General features: G+C 37.2%; 1 protein-coding gene across 1 annotated transcript in view; it reads left to right on the forward strand.

Annotated features, from left to right (window-relative positions):
• Positions 1 to 14,223, forward strand: part of Psme4 (proteasome activator subunit 4) — a 97,307-nt gene extending 83,084 nt beyond the window's left edge. The window contains exons 42-47 of the mRNA XM_015479670.2: positions 4,628 to 4,756; positions 5,647 to 5,802; positions 9,764 to 9,926; positions 11,162 to 11,295; positions 11,975 to 12,112; positions 12,763 to 14,223. Of these exons, the coding sequence (XP_015335156.1) occupies positions 4,628 to 4,756; positions 5,647 to 5,802; positions 9,764 to 9,926; positions 11,162 to 11,295; positions 11,975 to 12,109 (717 nt within the window). The 3' untranslated portion in view covers positions 12,110 to 12,112; positions 12,763 to 14,223. The remainder of the gene's footprint in view (positions 1 to 4,627; positions 4,757 to 5,646; positions 5,803 to 9,763; positions 9,927 to 11,161; positions 11,296 to 11,974; positions 12,113 to 12,762) is intronic.
• The last annotated feature ends 3,591 nt before the right edge of the window (positions 14,224 to 17,814 follow it).

A 17,814-nucleotide genomic window follows, 5' to 3' on the forward strand; every position in this document is an offset into this window, starting at 1 on the left:
AAAAGTTAAATGTTTATTAAGGGAAAATTTGGAAAGCTGAAGGTAAAAAATAAATAAACCACCATCTATCATTAATTATTCCCCTACATTTTTTTTTAACTTATGGTTATTTTATAGAAGTAATACTTGCTGCTGGGCATGGGGGCATGTGCCTGTAATCCCAGCAGCTCGGGAGGCTGAGGCAGGAGGATAGAGAGTTCAAAACCAGCAAAAGTGAGGCACTAAGCAACTCAGTGAGACCCTATCTTTAAATAAAATACAAAATAGGGCTGGGGTGTGACTTATTGGTCGAGTGCCCTTGAGTTTAATCCCAGTACCCTCCAAAGTAGTACATGCTTATTTTAAAAAGTCTAGAATGTAAAGATGGGCCAAACTCTTTAAATTGTGTGTCTATACCTCAAAGAAAGCTGATATGCAATTTTTTATTTGTATTTCTCCAGATGCTATTTTTGTATACAGTTTTTTTAAAAATAAGATCATTCAGTTGTTCTTTAGCTTCCTTTTTTGGTACCTAAACTATATAGTATATGCTTTCCCAGATGAATAAGTAGATATTTTATACTTTCTTATGTAGCTCATAAAACTTAATACCCAATTTATCCTAAAGTAGTTTGTACTTGGTTTTATTGCTGTTACTCACTACGTAGGCAGCCAGGGGCGGAGAGTGTAGTGTTTAACAGCATGAACTCTGGACCCAGGCAGTCTTGGTTGATGAATTAATTCTGTAACCATAAGCAAGTAACTTAACCCCTCAGAACATTTTTTTCTGCTCATATGTAAAAAGGGAGTAATAAAAATCACTCACCTCCTAGAGGTGTTATGAAAATTAAGTGAGTTTGTAATAAGTATTCCTCACTATCCAAATTGAGAAGTGAGTGGCAGAATTAAATAACAGGAGTGCCATGTCATCTCAATTTTCTGTTCCTTGCATTGCTGTTAGCAAATGCCAAAGAGTTCAGATGAAATATGATAGTGCACTAATCTGTTGGATCTAAACAAAGAGTAAGGGGTACCTAGGTGTGCAAAGTATTTAAGAGTTGTGTCAGGCACAAGATTAACATGAGAGTGCTGTATCCCAGATAAAGCAGTTTTATATTCATCAAAATCAAGAAATCTTTGAAATATGTATATATCAAAGTAAAAGTTTGAATATTTTTTCCATTTTCATTTTTAAAACCTTTATGTATCTTAAGATTTTAAGGAAAAAGATTTTGTAAACAAAAATAGTTGTGAGATCCTTGGCTTTGAGGTGTGTAGACTTTTTGATTGTGACCTACAAGTTACTAAACTTATAAGACTGTCTTTTAATTTTTAAAGTGATAATATTAGTATCCCTCATAGAATTGTTACAAGGATGAAGTGAAATAATTCCTATAAAGCAGAGAGCTCAGTTTGAAGTACATACTTATATTGCTATGTCAGTATTATTTAACTGAATCTTAATTTGATTCCCNTTGCTTTTTTCGGGGGAGTGGTACTGGGGATTAAATTCAAGGGCACTCAATCATTGAGCCACATCCCCAGCCCTATTTTGTATTTTATTTAGAGACAGGGTCTCATTGAGAGGCTTAGTGCCTGACTTTTGCTGAGCCTGACTTTGAACTCTCTATCCTCCTGCCTTAGCCTCTCAAAGTGTTGGGATTACATGTGTGGGCCACCTTGCCTGGCTTTTATATGTGGTGCTGAGGATCAAACCCAGTGCCTCACACATGATACACAAAGTGTTCTACCACTGAGCTATAACCTCAGCCCCTTAAGGTGCTTTTTATTTGCTGTTTTTAAAATTTGTTTTAGGGACAACTTCTTCAGTGACTGATGTTAAAGAATATACTTCTGGAGAACATAGCATCCCTATTTGTTTTAATGAAGAAATCAGATTTGTTTTGTACCATATACTGTTTAATGCCATTTTTATATTATATATGGTCTTTTTGTTTCTTTGTTTGTTTTGGGTGGTGCTCGGTATCAAATCTGGATCTCATATATGGTAGGGAAGCACTTCTCCAGCCACTGTCCTCAGCCCAAATCCCCTTATATTTTGGGGGGTATTTAAAAAAATATGGCTTTAAAGTTTTATTTAGTTCTTATTTGTCTAGGAAATCCTTGTTTTAATAAAATTGATTTCCATCAAACCCTGTACAAATTGTCATAGTGGATTCATATATTTAGGATTGTTCCTAGACTGCCTTCACAGGATTTTTGCTGAAGGCAGGCCATGAGTGGTCAGATAGCAGTGGTGGGAAATGAAGAATGTGATTGGATGTGGGTGGGGGTTCTTATTCAACTGAATTAGTGGGAGTCTGCTAAGATTAGACACTGTAGGCCAGAAAGTGGAGACCATGGATGGAGCCTATTCAGAAAGAGGGCTTCAAAGAGCCTAAAACTTGTCAAGGAGAGGCTTCCTACATGGTCAAATTCCTGTTTGTTATAGACATGCAAAAAAATTTGATAATACTGAACTTTGCCTGTTTCTCCTAAATTGATATAATCCCTGGTATGTTTGATGAAAATTTATTTCTTTTCACAAATTAAAACCATACTGTATAATTTTTCATTTCTCACCCATCATAATTGTGAAAAAAATCTAGTGTTGGTTACCAAATGGTGTGAATCTCTGAAGAAATCAGCAATAAAGAAGGGCATGGGGCAATGTCTAACAAAGCACACACAATGCATTTTCATCATTTCTGATGACAGTGAACATATTCTATCCTTCTATACAAAAGTGTACCAATAAAGATGTGAAATGACTAGGCACAAAGACATGGTAAAAAGTTTGGAAACAGTTCTAGTGTCTATTGCCTCTGGATAGGACCTGGTGAAATGAACTCTGGAACATCCTTTTAGGTGGACACAATATCTTGTGTGGTGCTAAGGATCGAGCCCAGTGCCTTGTGTACTAGGCAAGCACTCTACCACTGAGCCACAATCCCAGCCCATGGAATATCCTTTTGTTTAGATATCCTACAATTTGAATCATTCCATAGCAATAGGAATGAATACACAGAATAGTAATTTTTAATAATACAGAAAATCAGGTATGGTTTCTAAATATAAAACAACTAGGTCTTAGAGAAGTGACTCATTTCATGTTTGGAGCAAGAAATACACATGGTAAATCTAGGTCATCTTGCTATACCAGAAACCAAGATTCTTGTATTAAGGACTCAGGACCCAATTTGAGGTTTTTGATAGTGAAAAGGGAAATGAGCACCAGTGTACAGAGTAACTAAAGTGAACTAAAGCCATCAAATTTATTGAAATTAATTGATTCATAATACTTTTTTTTTAAACCGTTGTTCACATTTGTAGGACAATAGGAAATAATTATTCAGTATATGGGAAACCTTTTCTACTTATGTGTGTTTTAGGTAATAAGGAGGAATGACTATCACCATTTTGCAAACCTATACTTCTTTTATAATGGTTCATCACAAAAAGAAAATTAAATATCTGAAGAAACATCGCTTAATGTTGTGCCCAAACTTCAATAAAATCAAACGTCAAGATCCAGTGGGTTGGGGCTGGGGATGTGGCTCAAGCGGTAGTGCGCTCGCCTGGCATGCATGCGGCCCGGGTTCGATCCTCAGCACCACGTACAAATAAAGATGTTGTGTCCGCCAAAAACTAAAAAATAAATATTAAAAAAAAAAAAAGATCCAGTGGGTCATTTACAGGACTTATTAGAGCCAGCACGTGCCAATATGGGAGTACAGTCAGAGAAGGCCACAGTGGGATAAATTACAAAACAGGATATCAAGAAATTTTAAATGAGAGCTTTAAAACATTTCAGCTAGCCAGGAACAGTGGCACATACCTGCAATCCCAGCAAAGAGGGAGGCTGAGGCAGGAGGGTCGTAAGTTTAAGGCCAGCCTCAGCAATTTAGTGAGATCCTGACTTAAAAAGTAGAAAGAACTGGGGATATAGATATATAAAAAGAACCTCTGGGTTCAAAACTATCCCTCTCCCAACCCCCAGAAAAAAATCCAGCTAAACACAGTGTTGTGTGACCAATGGTTCCAGAAAGCCAATTGTAATAACATTGATACTACAATGGGGGTGTGTGTGTGTGGGGGGGAAGTAGTTTGACCACTACCAAATATTTTATAAATAGTTTTATGTAAGATTATGTACTTAACAGGTCTCTTTTTTAAAGAGATGTTTCAGAGATAACATAATGAAATATTTATGGGTGAAGAATATCTGGGGTTTGCATCACATAATTTACTTGGGAGAAGGAAAGCCAGAGGGAAGAAAAAAATGAAAAAAAAAAAAAAAGATTAGTCATGAGTTTGTCTTTGTTGAAATAATTAGTTTATGGGGAGTTCATTATACTAGTCTCTTTAGTTTTGGGTATGTTTAAAATTTTTCCATAGAAGTTGTTAAAAGTAAGGGCTGGGGTTGTGGCTGAAGTGGTAGTGCGCTCGCCTGGCATGCGCAGGGCACTGGGTTCGATCCTCAGCACCACATAAAAATACAATAGAGATGTTGTGTCCACCAAAAACTGAAAAATAAATATAAAAAAAAGAGAAGTTGTTAAAAGTAAAATGTAATTTTGGTATATAGCATGCCCTTGTTTTTATTGGCAGTTATTGTTCAATTTATGTTGTTATTGTTGTTCTCTAGATTGCCCCCGTGGAAAATGACAATAGCTATGATGAACTGAAAAGAGATGCAAAACTTTGTTTATCACTAATGTCTCAGGGGTTGCTTTACCCTCATCAAGTGCCTTTGGTACTTCAGGTGCTAAACCAAGTAAGAGTGTTTAACTACAATACTTCATATCTTTTGGTTAGGATCCTAGTTTACCATTCTAAGAATTTCACAGTATCAGCTGTAGTATACACAGTAACTTATTTTTTTTCCTTTCATTTTGATTTTCATTTTAGTACAAGAAGCAATATGTGTTGACCAAAGAAACAGATCTGTATTCTATACCTAGCTCTGCCATCAACTTCTTTTACCTTGGTCAAAAAAAATCACACAAGCCAAAAGTTACCTGTATACACAAAGAACTAATTATTGAACTTCATTGAATATGAAATGCTTATGAGGGATGGGAGTAGTGATTCCCTTTTGCCATTTCCCCTTTATTTTATTCACTTTTATTTCCTGGTCTATGCTAGAGACCTATAGTGGTTGGATATATTTCTGGCTGCAATTAGTGTACTGTATGTTCAGTTTTTTCTAGGGTAATATATGTGTTATATAATATAAAAATGAACATACTCATAGTTTTTAGATTTTTAGTTTAACTGCCACTGAAAAATATTTTCAACAGACTAAAATGGTCCATAATTTTTGTAGTGGAATTTAGTTGTTCTTAATCTTATTTGCTTTTAGATGCTAACTGCCACTGAGAGTAAAATAATGTGCATTTCTTAGAAGAATTTATAGTCATTAATTGTAAATAATTCTCCTAAAATTGACTTATACCTTTGTGTTCATTTGCTGTTACTCAGTCATCATACATTCTGAATAACTACCCGAAATAGATCAACTTTTTATACAGAAGGAAATATTAGATAAACTTGCCCTAACAATACTGTGAAAGTAGAATTAAATTAGAATATTATGTTATTTATAGGCATCTCATACTTCTGTTAGTACTATTATCATTATTTATATGTTTTCCTCACTCACAGACAGCAAGAAGCAGTTCTTGGCATGCGAGATATACAGTACTGACCTACCTCCAGACCATGGTGTTTTATAACCTCTTTATTTTCCTAAACAATGAAGATGCAGTTAAAGACATCAGGTGGCTTGTTATAAACCTTTTGGAGGATGAGCAATTAGAGGTAAAATTTATGTTACAACAAATTAAAATTAAAGAACCCATCATGGTCTTTCTTTGCAGAAATATTTGTACCTTATAAGATATAAATTATTAAAAGTAACTTGAATTTTAACAGATCTATGTGAGTACTCTAATTGATTAGTACCCTAATCATGATTTTCTGTGGTTCAAATGGGAAAATAAAATACTGGACATACTTTTAATGTGTCTTCTCTTTGGAACTGTGCAAATAATATTTACAAACCGCAGTGTTTTCTATGTATTAGGGAATGATAATCACCCCACATAGTGATTTTTAAGAGATTAATGGAAACATGCATGAAAGCAATTTGAAGAGAGTACAAGTCTGCACTTTCACTCTCAAGTGTGTTGTTGTCCGGTAAACTGAAGATAGAACTGCTATCCTTTTTTGGTTTTTCTTTGATAAAGAAATTCAAGTCAACTTTTATGGTGAGGTTATATTAATGTTTGGTATAAAAAGATAGTTTTAGTTCAAATAGCATAATATAAGGAAAACATGTTGTAATAAGTCACTTTTCGGGCTAATGTACCTCAGTGGTAAAGTGCTTGCCTACTAACATGCCCAAGGTCCTGGATTCAACCCTTAATACCACCCAAAAAAAGGGGGAAAATATGTATATACACACATATACACGGTGTGTATGTGTGTGTATTCATTTCTTGGGGAAAATGTAATTGAATTTTTGTGAAAATTTTACTTCTTTTATGGACTTAAAACAGTAGTATACTTTATTTTATATATTTATTTTTGAGCACTCAGAATAGATTATATCCATAAGTGCTGAGAGCCACTGGCACCAAGGCCAAATTTGGGGGCCAACAGAGGTGAGGCAAAGAACTCCACCCCCCCCACTGGCACAAGGCCAAATTTGGGGGCCAACAGAGGTGAGGCAAAGAACCTCACCCCCCACTGGTACAAAGGCCTATCCACAAGTATGGCTGTATGCTGAACCAGTAGTCAATGACTGGTATGATCCAATTGCAACAGTACCAACCTAAGACAGGAGGCTGACGCCTTGAGGTCAGCTCATCTGATGACGGGTAAGGACCATATGTAGAATTGGACAACCTAAGATAGGCACGGTCCCTTAACTACATGCTTGGTGTTTAATTAAACAGAAGGGGGGAGATGCTGAGAGCCATAGCTGAGTCTCCCACATTTTTGCCAGAAGTGGTGAGAGGTGATGCCAGCAAGCCATTGAGCTGATGATGGTTATGTTAAGCTGTGTATTCAATTGTATATTAGACCCCTGCTGTCCACCTCAGGTGCTGGCTACTTTGGAGTTCCTGAGGGGATTCCTGGGGAGTTCGAGTTGGTTGGGGAAGTGCTGGAGGAGGGATTTTCCAGTTGGTGTGGTGTGTCTGGGGAGAAGGCTGCGTGAGTGGCGTTGGCGGGAGTTCGGAAATAAAGTTTGTTCCTGCTTGAGTGGCTCGTGATTTGTGCCCAGCCAGACTGCGGCACATAAGAAAATGGGAATGGAAATTTCTCTACCTCCCTAAATGAGCCCAACTAGCTTTCTCATCTTTTGGGAATGCATGTTGTTTAGTCTAAGAAACTAACAGACTGGTTATAACAATGCTGAGAGGTTTCGGTGAAAATATTTAAATTTCTAATGTCCCCCCCCCCCCTTATGTTTTTTAAAAAAGTTAAGTTAAAGGAATGAAAATGAAAAATTAGAAATCTCAAGTTGTTTCATAACTTCAGTTTTGTTGTTATTGTTTTTGGTACCAAGGATTGAACTCTGAGGGGGCATTCAACCAAGGAGCCACATCCCAGCCCTATTTTGTATTTTGTTTAGAGACAGGATCTTACTGAGTTGCTTAGAGCCTCACTTTTGCCGAGGCTGGCTTTGAACTCTCTGTCCCTTGCCTTAGTCTCCAGAGCCACTGGGATTACAGGCGTGTGCCACCACGCCTGGCATAACTTCAGATTTTAGAGTATGCATTAGTCAACTTTCTGTCATATTAACAAATACCCAAAACAATGGACTTATCAAGATAAAAAGTTTTGTTTTGACTTACTGTTTTAGAGGTTTCTTTCAGTCCATGATCTGTTGGCCCTGTTGCTTTAGGCCTCTGGCAGGGCAGTACATCATGGAAGAAATGTGGTAGAGCAAAACTACTAATCTCATCTTTACAAAGTGAAAAAAGAAGGAGCTTAAGTCCCACTATGTCCCCTGTGACATCTCCAGTGACTTAAAGAACTCCCACTAAGGTTCTACCACCTCCCAATAGGGCCAAGTGCTTTTTGGAATTTTTTGTTCTCTCTCTCTCTCTCTCTCTCTCTCCTTCCCTTCCTTCCCTTCCTTCCCTTCCTTCCTTTCCTTCCTCCCTCCCTCCCTCCCCACGGAGCCACACCCCCTTCCCTTTTTGTTTTGAGTCAGGGCTTTGCTAAATTGTTGAGGCTGCCTTTGAACTCAGGATCCTCCTGCCTCAGTCTCCCGAGTCTCTGGGATTACAGGCATGTGCCATTGCGCCCAGCAGTGTCAACCTTTTTTTTTTTTTTCCCCTAAATTTTATTTGTTCTAATTAGTTACACATGACAGTAGAATTCATTTTGACACATTATAGGTAAATGGAGTGTAGCTTCTGGTTCTTCTGGTTGTACATGATATAAGTTACATAGATCATGTAATCATATATGTACATAGGGTAATAATGTCCTGTTCATTCTACAATCATTCCTACCTCCATGGCCCCTCCTTTCCCTCCACTTTCCTCTATCTAGTCCAAAATACCTCTGTTCTCTACTCCGTTGTGAATTAGCATCTGCACATCAGGGAAAATATTGAGTGCCAGGCTTTTAATACGTGGGCTTTTGGGGGACATTTAAGATCCAAACTGTAGCAGAACACTTGCATTAAAATTTACTGGTTTTTGCAAGTTTCTATTAGAACATTCTTATTATATACATTTTACTTTTTTTATATAGTAGGCTTATTAAACATATTTCTTAAATAAGCACAACCATGACATTTATTAAAGCCATTATATATGTTTAAAGCAACTGTGATCCTAAATAGCAGTGGTAATTAGTTAATCCTATTCATGATAGTATTGAGAAAAAAAACTTTATAATAATCTGACTGTAAAATGACTTCTGGCTGGGGTCGCATATGAGGGGATTGAACCCAGGGGTGCTTTACCAGTGAACTGTACTTCAGCCCCTTTTAAAATTTTTTTGAGACAGTGTCTTAGTAAGTTGCTTATATTGGCCTAGAATTTTAGATCCTCCTGCCTGAGCTTCACAAATCAATGAGATTACAGGCATCCACCACTACACCCAACTATGACAAATATCTTTTTGAAGAAAAATCTTACTGAATTTAAAGGAAAATTTTTAGAAGTGGAGGGACATCCTATATTTAAGGCTAAGTAAGGGGTCTAGAGATATGTAATTTGGTGGAGCGTTTGCCTAGCATGTAGAAGGCCCTGGGTTTGATTTCCCCAGCCCTGCCAAAAAAAAAAAAAGAAGAAGAAGAAAGCTAAATAAATTCTTTTTCCTCACCTTATAAAATTAATTGTATATACACGGTGAACTCTGGACAGAGCACCCCAGAAGTATACCCTACTACTAAGAAAGAGAATAATTCTGGTGGAGGTATTGAGATAATTTATTAGTATCTTGGAAGAAAAGAAAAAGAAGTTAGAATGTCTCGCTACAGTATATTCTAGATATAGTAAAAATGCATGCCCACTTCCCGTGTGTGTGTGTGTGTGTGTGTGTGTGTGTGTGTCTATCTCTGTTGGGATTAAACCCAGAAATTGATTGTTAAACACTTTGATGAAATTTCTATCAAGAAACTTCCAAAGAGAATATGCAAAATTTACCTAACAGTTCCAGGGAAGGTCTCCACCCCGGGTCCCATATTTCCCCTTTGTTCTCTATTGTTCCCTCAGGCTTAGAATCTCAGTTCTAATATAAATTATTATTCCTACAGGTTCGAGAAATGGCTGCTACCACCTTAAGTGGTCTGTTACAGTGTAACTTCCTTACCATGGACAGTCCTATGCAGATTCATTTTGAGCAACTTTGCAAAACAAAACTACCTAAGAAAAGAAAGCGAGACCCTGGTTCTGTAGGAGATACCATTCCTTCTGCAGGTAATGTTGCTGGTATAAAACACCCATACCCTTTTGGAAGTTAACCAGACTTAAACTTGTATGTGCCAGGTTTTTGCTAATACTGGGAATAGTTATCCCTGGCATGTAAAAGCTAAAATTGAGATAGCTATGAAGAAAACTGTACATGGCTACATAAAACTCTTTTAATAAATGAAGTCTACAACATAGATTGTACTTAAAACACACTGAAATGACTGTGACACTACTAAGAGAATCTTAAAGGATCACCATTGTATATGCAGACCATTAAAATGTCATTATTAGCATAATTATATTTAACTGATCATTTATTGAAAGAATGAGAAGAGTCATTACTGGAGTTTTCAACATAATTAATATAAAGAAACCAAATGAGAATAACATATAACTACTATGTAATGTTTAAAGAGAAATTTACATGTAAAGAAGCATCTGACCTTTCCACTGCTAACAAGAATAGAAAATACATGGGAAGATTAGTAAGTAGGAAATTAATTGAATTTGTGGGAAGTGCTTGGAGTAGACAGCTATTAAGTACTGAGTATATTAATAATGTCATATAGTTAATAGCAAATTTCAGTAAAGTGCCATTACTCTACTTTGTTTGCTTGGAGTCTATTATTTAATAATGAAGTACCAAACTCTTTTATATCAAATGGCATTGTTTATGTTTATTTCAGAGTCTCTTTTTGTTATCTATACTTAACTGTCCATGTTTCGTGTACACACACATAATATGCTTATAAAAACGTGTACATGCAGCTTTGTTAAGTAACCATGAGCTTTGAGTGGTGATGCACAGCCATAATCCCAGCAACTCAGGAGGCTGACAGGCAGGAGGATTCCAATTTAAGTCCAGCTTTTGCCGCTTTATGAGATTCTTTCTCAAAATAAAAAATAAAAAAGGGCTGAGGAGGTAGTTTAGTGGTAGAGCTCCCTTAGGTTCAATGCCCAATTCCCCCCCTAAAAAAAAGGGGGAAAAATTATGGTAATTTAGGGCTGGGTTGTAACATTTTGGTAGATTGCTTGTCTAGCATGTGCAAGGCCCTTGGTTCCATCCCCAGTGCCCCCCGCCCCCCGCAAAAAAAAGGTAATTTGAAGTGTGTATGTTCTTGAAGATTCATTTTAAATGCAGAAATTCACACATTGAAAATATTTAGCATAATTTCATTTCATTGTAATGAACGCTATAAGGCCATACATATTTGCCATATATATTGTTGTTTTCTTTGCAGAGTTGGTGAAACGCCATGCTGGGGTGCTAGGACTTGGTGCTTGTGTTCTTTCAAGCCCTTACAATGTTCCCACCTGGATGCCCCAGCTACTTATGAATCTCAGTGCACATTTGAATGATCCTCAGCCTATTGAGGTACGATTAGTTATTCCTTGTTTGTTTGCATGTATGATATCAATGTTTTATAAGAAACCATTTGTATTTATAATTTTCTATATACCCTGAACTTGCTGCTTTGCTACAACTACTGCCTCTGCCAGGACTAAGTCTGCTTTCCATTAATTATTAAACTCTTGCAGAGACTTCAGTCCCATGTTTATTTGAGATCTTTATATAGCAAGAAAATTACTGTAGCTTCTGCCCTTCAGTGGAAGTAGAGTATTGTCAGTATTGTCGGGATAGTTCAATTTTATCCTTCTACTTTTCTAACATATCTGGAAAGTATCTCACAGGAAGCTAATGTTAAATAGGAGATAGTGGTGGTATTATATAGTAGTGAACAGCTCTGTTCCTAGATTTAACAATTCAAAATACAAATGATTTAGTCTTTCTCAACCTTTGTAAATAGATTTAAGTGTGTACTGAAACTGGTCTAATAGTGTAAGTTCCAGTGGGTTGTCCTAAAGTGAAGTTAGTAATTCTACAGATGTGTAATGATTTTGGAAAACAAGATTGGCTTGTTTTTGTAGCATTATGTCACAATTTATGAGATCTGGAATCAGCTATGGATTATTACTTAGCTAAAGGTACAGTACATACAACCCTGGTTGTTCGGAGATATTAAAATGTATGATGTGGGTTGCCTTCTCTACAGATGACTGTAAAAAAGACCTTATCCAATTTTCGAAGGACACACCATGACAACTGGCAAGAACACAAACAGCAATTCACTGATGACCAACTGCTTGTTCTCACGGATCTCCTTGTGTCACCATGCTATTATGCATAGGAGGTAAGTCAGCAAAGTTCTGAATTTAAAGACGGTGAAATCCTCAGGCAAATGTCATTCTTCGGTGACTGAGAGGTGGATATTTTTATGTATGTGTTCTTAAATTTTTGCTGACATTCTTATATTTGTTTAGATAAAGTTGCGGAGTATTTGTTTTTAAACATGGCTTTTGGGATTGGGGTTGTAGCTCAGTGTCAGAGCACATGGCTTACCATTTACAAGGCCCTGGGTTCAGTCCCCAGAACTAAAATAAACATACAAACATGGCTTTTGCTATGGCCACTGGAAATAAGTTCCCAAAGGATTTTCCCTTCGTGGCTTATTGTTTTAAATGTTAAGCAGAAAATTGATGTGACTGCTTTTGGACCTTTGTAAATTAGTATTTTTAGTAGCATGGGAAGAGTAAGGTAAAAGAAATCTTGGTCTTTTGCCTCTTGTATGGAGGTATGGATGTTCTAGGTTGCCCTGAGCACTATGGATTCTACAGAGTTGTGAGAATATTTATCTGGATTCTGAAGTATTTATTACCTATTCTTTAGAAAGGAATCGTCCAGAAGCCTTTTATTGGGATAGGAAAAATAAAATATAATTTATTGGGTTTTTAGGGTTGAGTGTCTTGTTACCTAATTGAAATTTTTTCCTTCCTGATACAGATGACTAGTCCTCACTTCAGGCTCTTTTCATCAAAAACTCCAGATCCTCAGGTACCATCTGTGGTGGCTCTCTGCAGGTTTAAAACTCTGCCTTTGTTGAGCTCTCATAATTTTGATGATTTCCGTGTTTGGTCTCATTAGTCTGTGTCCACAGGTTCTCAGCTGCCATTTGGTTTCTTGATTTGTCCATAGTGTTTCCAGAATATACTTTTTGTTTGAGGCATCTGACAAAGTCACAAAGTCTCAGACTAGAAATTATTACCCAGTACGAACATGGCATCTAAGGCCAAACAGTCTAGGAACTCATTAAGAAAAAAAAAATTCTTTTTTTTTGAATGGAGAAAACCCATCATTAATACAAGTCCTGTCATTTCACTCATCTCAAATTATTTTGAATTTTCCCAAATGGCTGTTGGATGGTAGTAGGGCAGTGGGCCATAAATCTGAAGCCTTGAGAGCCTTGGAGAGCCAGAAGAGGAAAGGAAAAGAGGAGGGCAACTCTTGAACCTTACCGATGACTGATGAATTGCTGGACCAAGTCACAGAAGCAAAGTCTGTTTCCCAGACTGGAGTTTTTGGTGCTGAATAGAGCCAGTTGCTGAAAGAAAAAAAATGGGGGTTTGTTGAATAAATTTTTGATTGATTGTTGTGTGTGTATACAATGTGTGATTTTGAAAATAAACAACAACAACAACAGTAAACATCCTGACTGGTTGGTTTTTACCTGTATCTTTACAAATATTGTTTGACCCACTTTGAAAACTGTTATATTTCACCTAATGGAAGACTGCTGTGTTTGTGGAAATTCTGTGATTTTTTTTTCTTTTATTTTCTGCAGAATCGTTGAGACTAATAAGGCTTGGTATTTAATTGACTTGTTTAATATATGTTACATAGATGTAAAAGATTGTATAAACTATAGCGATAGCATTGGCAAGACTTTGTACAGATGCAGCCTTTCACACGACACCATTGTGTAGTTAATTTGTAAAGATTCACATGTAGCTCTTTATTATAGTGATTTGGGGCTTTTGTACCCATTGAATGCCTTTTTTTTTTTTTTAAGTTATTTTCTTCATGTTACAAAAGCTGAAATGTGGAATTTTTTTTTTAGTTCATTTATCATTAGAATGTCTGAATTTTTATGTGACTTGTGTGTGCATCCCAAATTGCTAACACATGTTTGCCTATAACAGATTTATAGAGTGCAAGATATCTTCTAGATTGAAATAATTCACAAGTTGGTGAATGTCATAACACACCCTGTACAGTCTTCCTTAAAGGAACACCACAACATTTTTTAGTATCTACCTGCTGAATGACTCAATCTAAGCACAGCAGTGGTCCTGGTACAGTATTTAAGTGTCAGCATACACAGGCGTAATCCCTGTATAGAGTAGTGCCAAACTGATTATTTCAATTGTGTAACTAGTTAAAACCCAATAAATGTATTGTTTTTAACACCTGGCTTTTGTCTTCATTAACAGGAGAAGACAGTTCTGTAGGCAGTGGCTCTTGTGGATTCCTATTGCCGTCCCAGATTTGGATCTAGAATTCATTCCCTCTGACCAAAATGAATTCAAATTATGCCCTGTATAGTCCAGTAGCTTCTAGCCACATGTGTCTTTACATTTAATCAAATGAAAAATTCATTTTCTCAGTTTGAACTAGGGACATTTTAAGCACTTTTTAGCTACATGGCTAGTGGTTGTTACCACATTGAGTAGCACAGATGAACTTTTCCATCATCACTAAAATTTCTGTTGAATAGCACTAACCTAGAAGATTTTTTTCTCAAATCAATATGCCTGCCTAAGAATCATGAGGGAATTTTGTTAAAATGTAAATTCTTATTGTTCCCACTTCATGGTATCAATGTCTGTAAGACCTTACATTATATTTTGACCAGTTAGCTTTTTTAACTTAAAACTATATGAAATTATACTTCAACAGTGGTTCCTAAGTGGAAACTAATTTTAAAAAAAGATACTGGATGCCCTAGTATGTTTCTCAACTAAAATCCCTCTGGAGGGGGCTCAGGCATCATCTTTTTAAAGCTCTGATGATTCAGTTGTGCAGCCGGGATTGAGACAATTGATAAAAAACTTTAAGTCTCACTGTAGACTTAAAACAGGGTACCTTAGCCTGAGTAATATGCTCCCCAGGTGACTCTGATGCCAAGTTTGGATGCTGCTTATTATCTTGATATTTTCCCCTGTATTATAATGCAAATTTTCTATCAGTGGCCTCAGGAATGAAAGGGGGAAGGGAAGAATTGGATGGCTGATGTTGTCTAAAGTAGTTCTTAAAATGGGACTGGAAGCAGGCATGGAAAAGAGTGTAGGTTTCTATAAGCTTCATGAGAAGGAAAGGAGAAAACCTCTTAGAGGTTGTAAATTTTATTTATTTTTTTTTTTTTTTAGAGAGAGAATGTTTTAATATTTATTTTTTAGTTTTCGGTGGACACAATATCTTTGTTTGTATGTGGTGCTGAGGATCGAACCTGGGCCGCACACATGCCAGGCGAGCGTTTGAGCCACATCCCCAGCCCGAGGTTGTAAAATTTGAATCTTAGGGGTTTTTTTGGTTGTTTTTTTTTTTTTAAGGAGAGAATTTTTTAAATATTTTTTTTAGTTCTCAGCAGACAGAACGTCTTCGTATGTGGTGCTGAGGATCGAACCTAGGCCGCACACATGCCAGGCTAGCCTGCTACCGCTTGAGCCACATCCCCAGCCTCTTAATCTTAGGTTTTGAATAGATCCTATGCAAAACAAATTGTGTTTCAGAATTTAGGAGGGAATTTTACTCACCTGACTTTTTAGTACTGGGGATTGAGCTCAGAAGCACTCAACCACTAAGCCACATCCCCAGCCCTATTTTGTATTTTATGTAGAGACAAGTTTTCACTGAGTTGCTTAGTGTCTCACTGTTGGGAAGGCTGGTTTTGAACTCACAATCCTGCCTAAGCCTCCCTAGCCACTGGGATTACAGGTGGGTGCCACTACTCCTAGCTACTCACCAGTTATTTATTTATTTTGGTGGTGGTGCTGGGGAACCCAGGGCCTTGTGCATGCAAGGCAAGCACTCATATGAGCTATATCTCTAGCCTACCACCTATTCTTTTTTGTTATTGTTGTTTAAATATTTTTAGTTGTAGATGGACATAGTAACTTTGTTTATTTGTATGTGGTGCTGAGGATTGAACCTAGGGCCTCACACATGTGCAAGGCAAGCATCTACCACTGAGCTACAACCCAGTCCCTCACCTGTTCTTTTAATGCAAATGACTGATAATTTAGGTGCCACTGTGTACAGTACATGAGAAAAATGTTTTCGAATATACGAAATACTCAGCATTGCCAAGCTCTTTAATGTTGTTGGTGGTGTTGTACCGGGGAATGAACCCAAAGATTGTTAATCACTGACCTACATCCCCAGTCCTTTTTATTTTGATAACAGGGTCTGTCACTAAGTTGCTGAGCTGAGGCTGGCCTCAAACCTGTGGTCCTCCTGCCTCAGTCTCCTAAATCGCCTGGGTTACAGGCGTGCTCTACCACATCTGGCAACTTGGGTGATTAGTGTGGTCAGAGACTAATGAGAATTTTGTTTTATTGGAAATATTTTTTCTTCTTCTAAGTAGCCATATTTATAAGTGCTTTTATGGACTTTTGTCTTAATATATCATGATTGCTTCTGAGTATTCCCCTATTGAACATCAAGGTTGTTTTCTGTTCCAGTTGCATTGTGATGCTCATTTCCATACCTCTATGCCTTAAACCTTTTGTTGGAGCAATTCCAAGGAGTCAGATTTTTAGGTCAAAATCTAAACATTTAATGGCTTTTATGTGTTTTCTTCAAGTGGACATGTATCAATTTGCATTGTAATTATAGTTTGTATTGGAAGGCTGGTGTCACTGCAGATTGGTAGCCCATTTGTGTTCTAACATTATTATTTGCAGGTTTCCCATTTTTTGACTACTAAGACAGTGTTCTCTCCAGGCTTAGCACACTTCACTTACAGATTTTGTATGTATTCTTATATTAGGTTTAGCCTTGATGAATGGTCCTTACCAGTTCTGGAACTTTGGTGGGTCTTAATTTCCTCTTTTACATCTTTAGAATGTTTCATAAGATGTGAAACACCCCCACCCCCACCCCATTGAGATCCTTTCTCCCATAGGTGTAACCCATGGCAGCAATCCAACCTGAACCAATTGTAACCTCCTCCTCTCATATGGCCAAATGTCTAGAAATGAGCTGGCAAGATTTTTAATTCATTAAGAGGCATGTAACTTTGATCAGAATATCTTCTCTAAATGCCAGCTCCACTCTAGAAGCTAATGGGTCTTTTTTTTTTTTTAATTATTTTTTAGTTGTAGTTGTTGATACCTTTATTTATTTGTTTGTTTGTTTGTTTATTTATTTGGTGCTGAGGATAGAACCCAGGCCCTTGAATGCGCTAGGCGAGTGCTCTACCTCTGAGCCACAACCCCAGCCAGCTAATGGGTCTTTTTGATTTTTTCCTAGGGCTCAAAGTCACCAATACCAACAACATGTTAGGCTGTTACATTGTATCAAGCATAGTGGCACATGCTTGTAATCCCAGCAGCTGGGAGGTTGAGGCAGGAACATCACAAGTTCAAAGTCAGTCTCAGCAACTAGGCCAGGCCATAAGTAATTTAGCCAGACTTTGTCTCAAAATATAAAAAGGACTGGGGCTGGAGCTCAGTGTTTCAGCACACCTGGGTTCACTCCCTTGTACCAAAAGAACGATTACATTGCAAGTGTTTGGGAGAACGAAGCTTTTAAATTTATTTTTTATTTTGGGGGTACTAGGGATTGAAATCCAGGGCACTGTACCACTGAGCTACAAACCCAGTGCTTGTTATTTTGAAACTGGGTCATGCTAAATTGCTGAGGCTGGCTTTGAATTTGGGATCCTCCTCCTGAGCAGCTGGGATTACAGGTGTGTGCCACCATACCTGGCTGAAGTGTGGTCTATGTACAAATCATTTGGAACATTTTCTTAAAGTTATTTATAAACAATTCTGA

This window comes from Marmota marmota, unplaced genomic scaffold, assembly GCF_001458135.2.
Source record: "Marmota marmota marmota unplaced genomic scaffold, marMar, whole genome shotgun sequence".
NCBI lineage: Eukaryota > Metazoa > Chordata > Mammalia > Rodentia > Sciuridae > Marmota > Marmota marmota.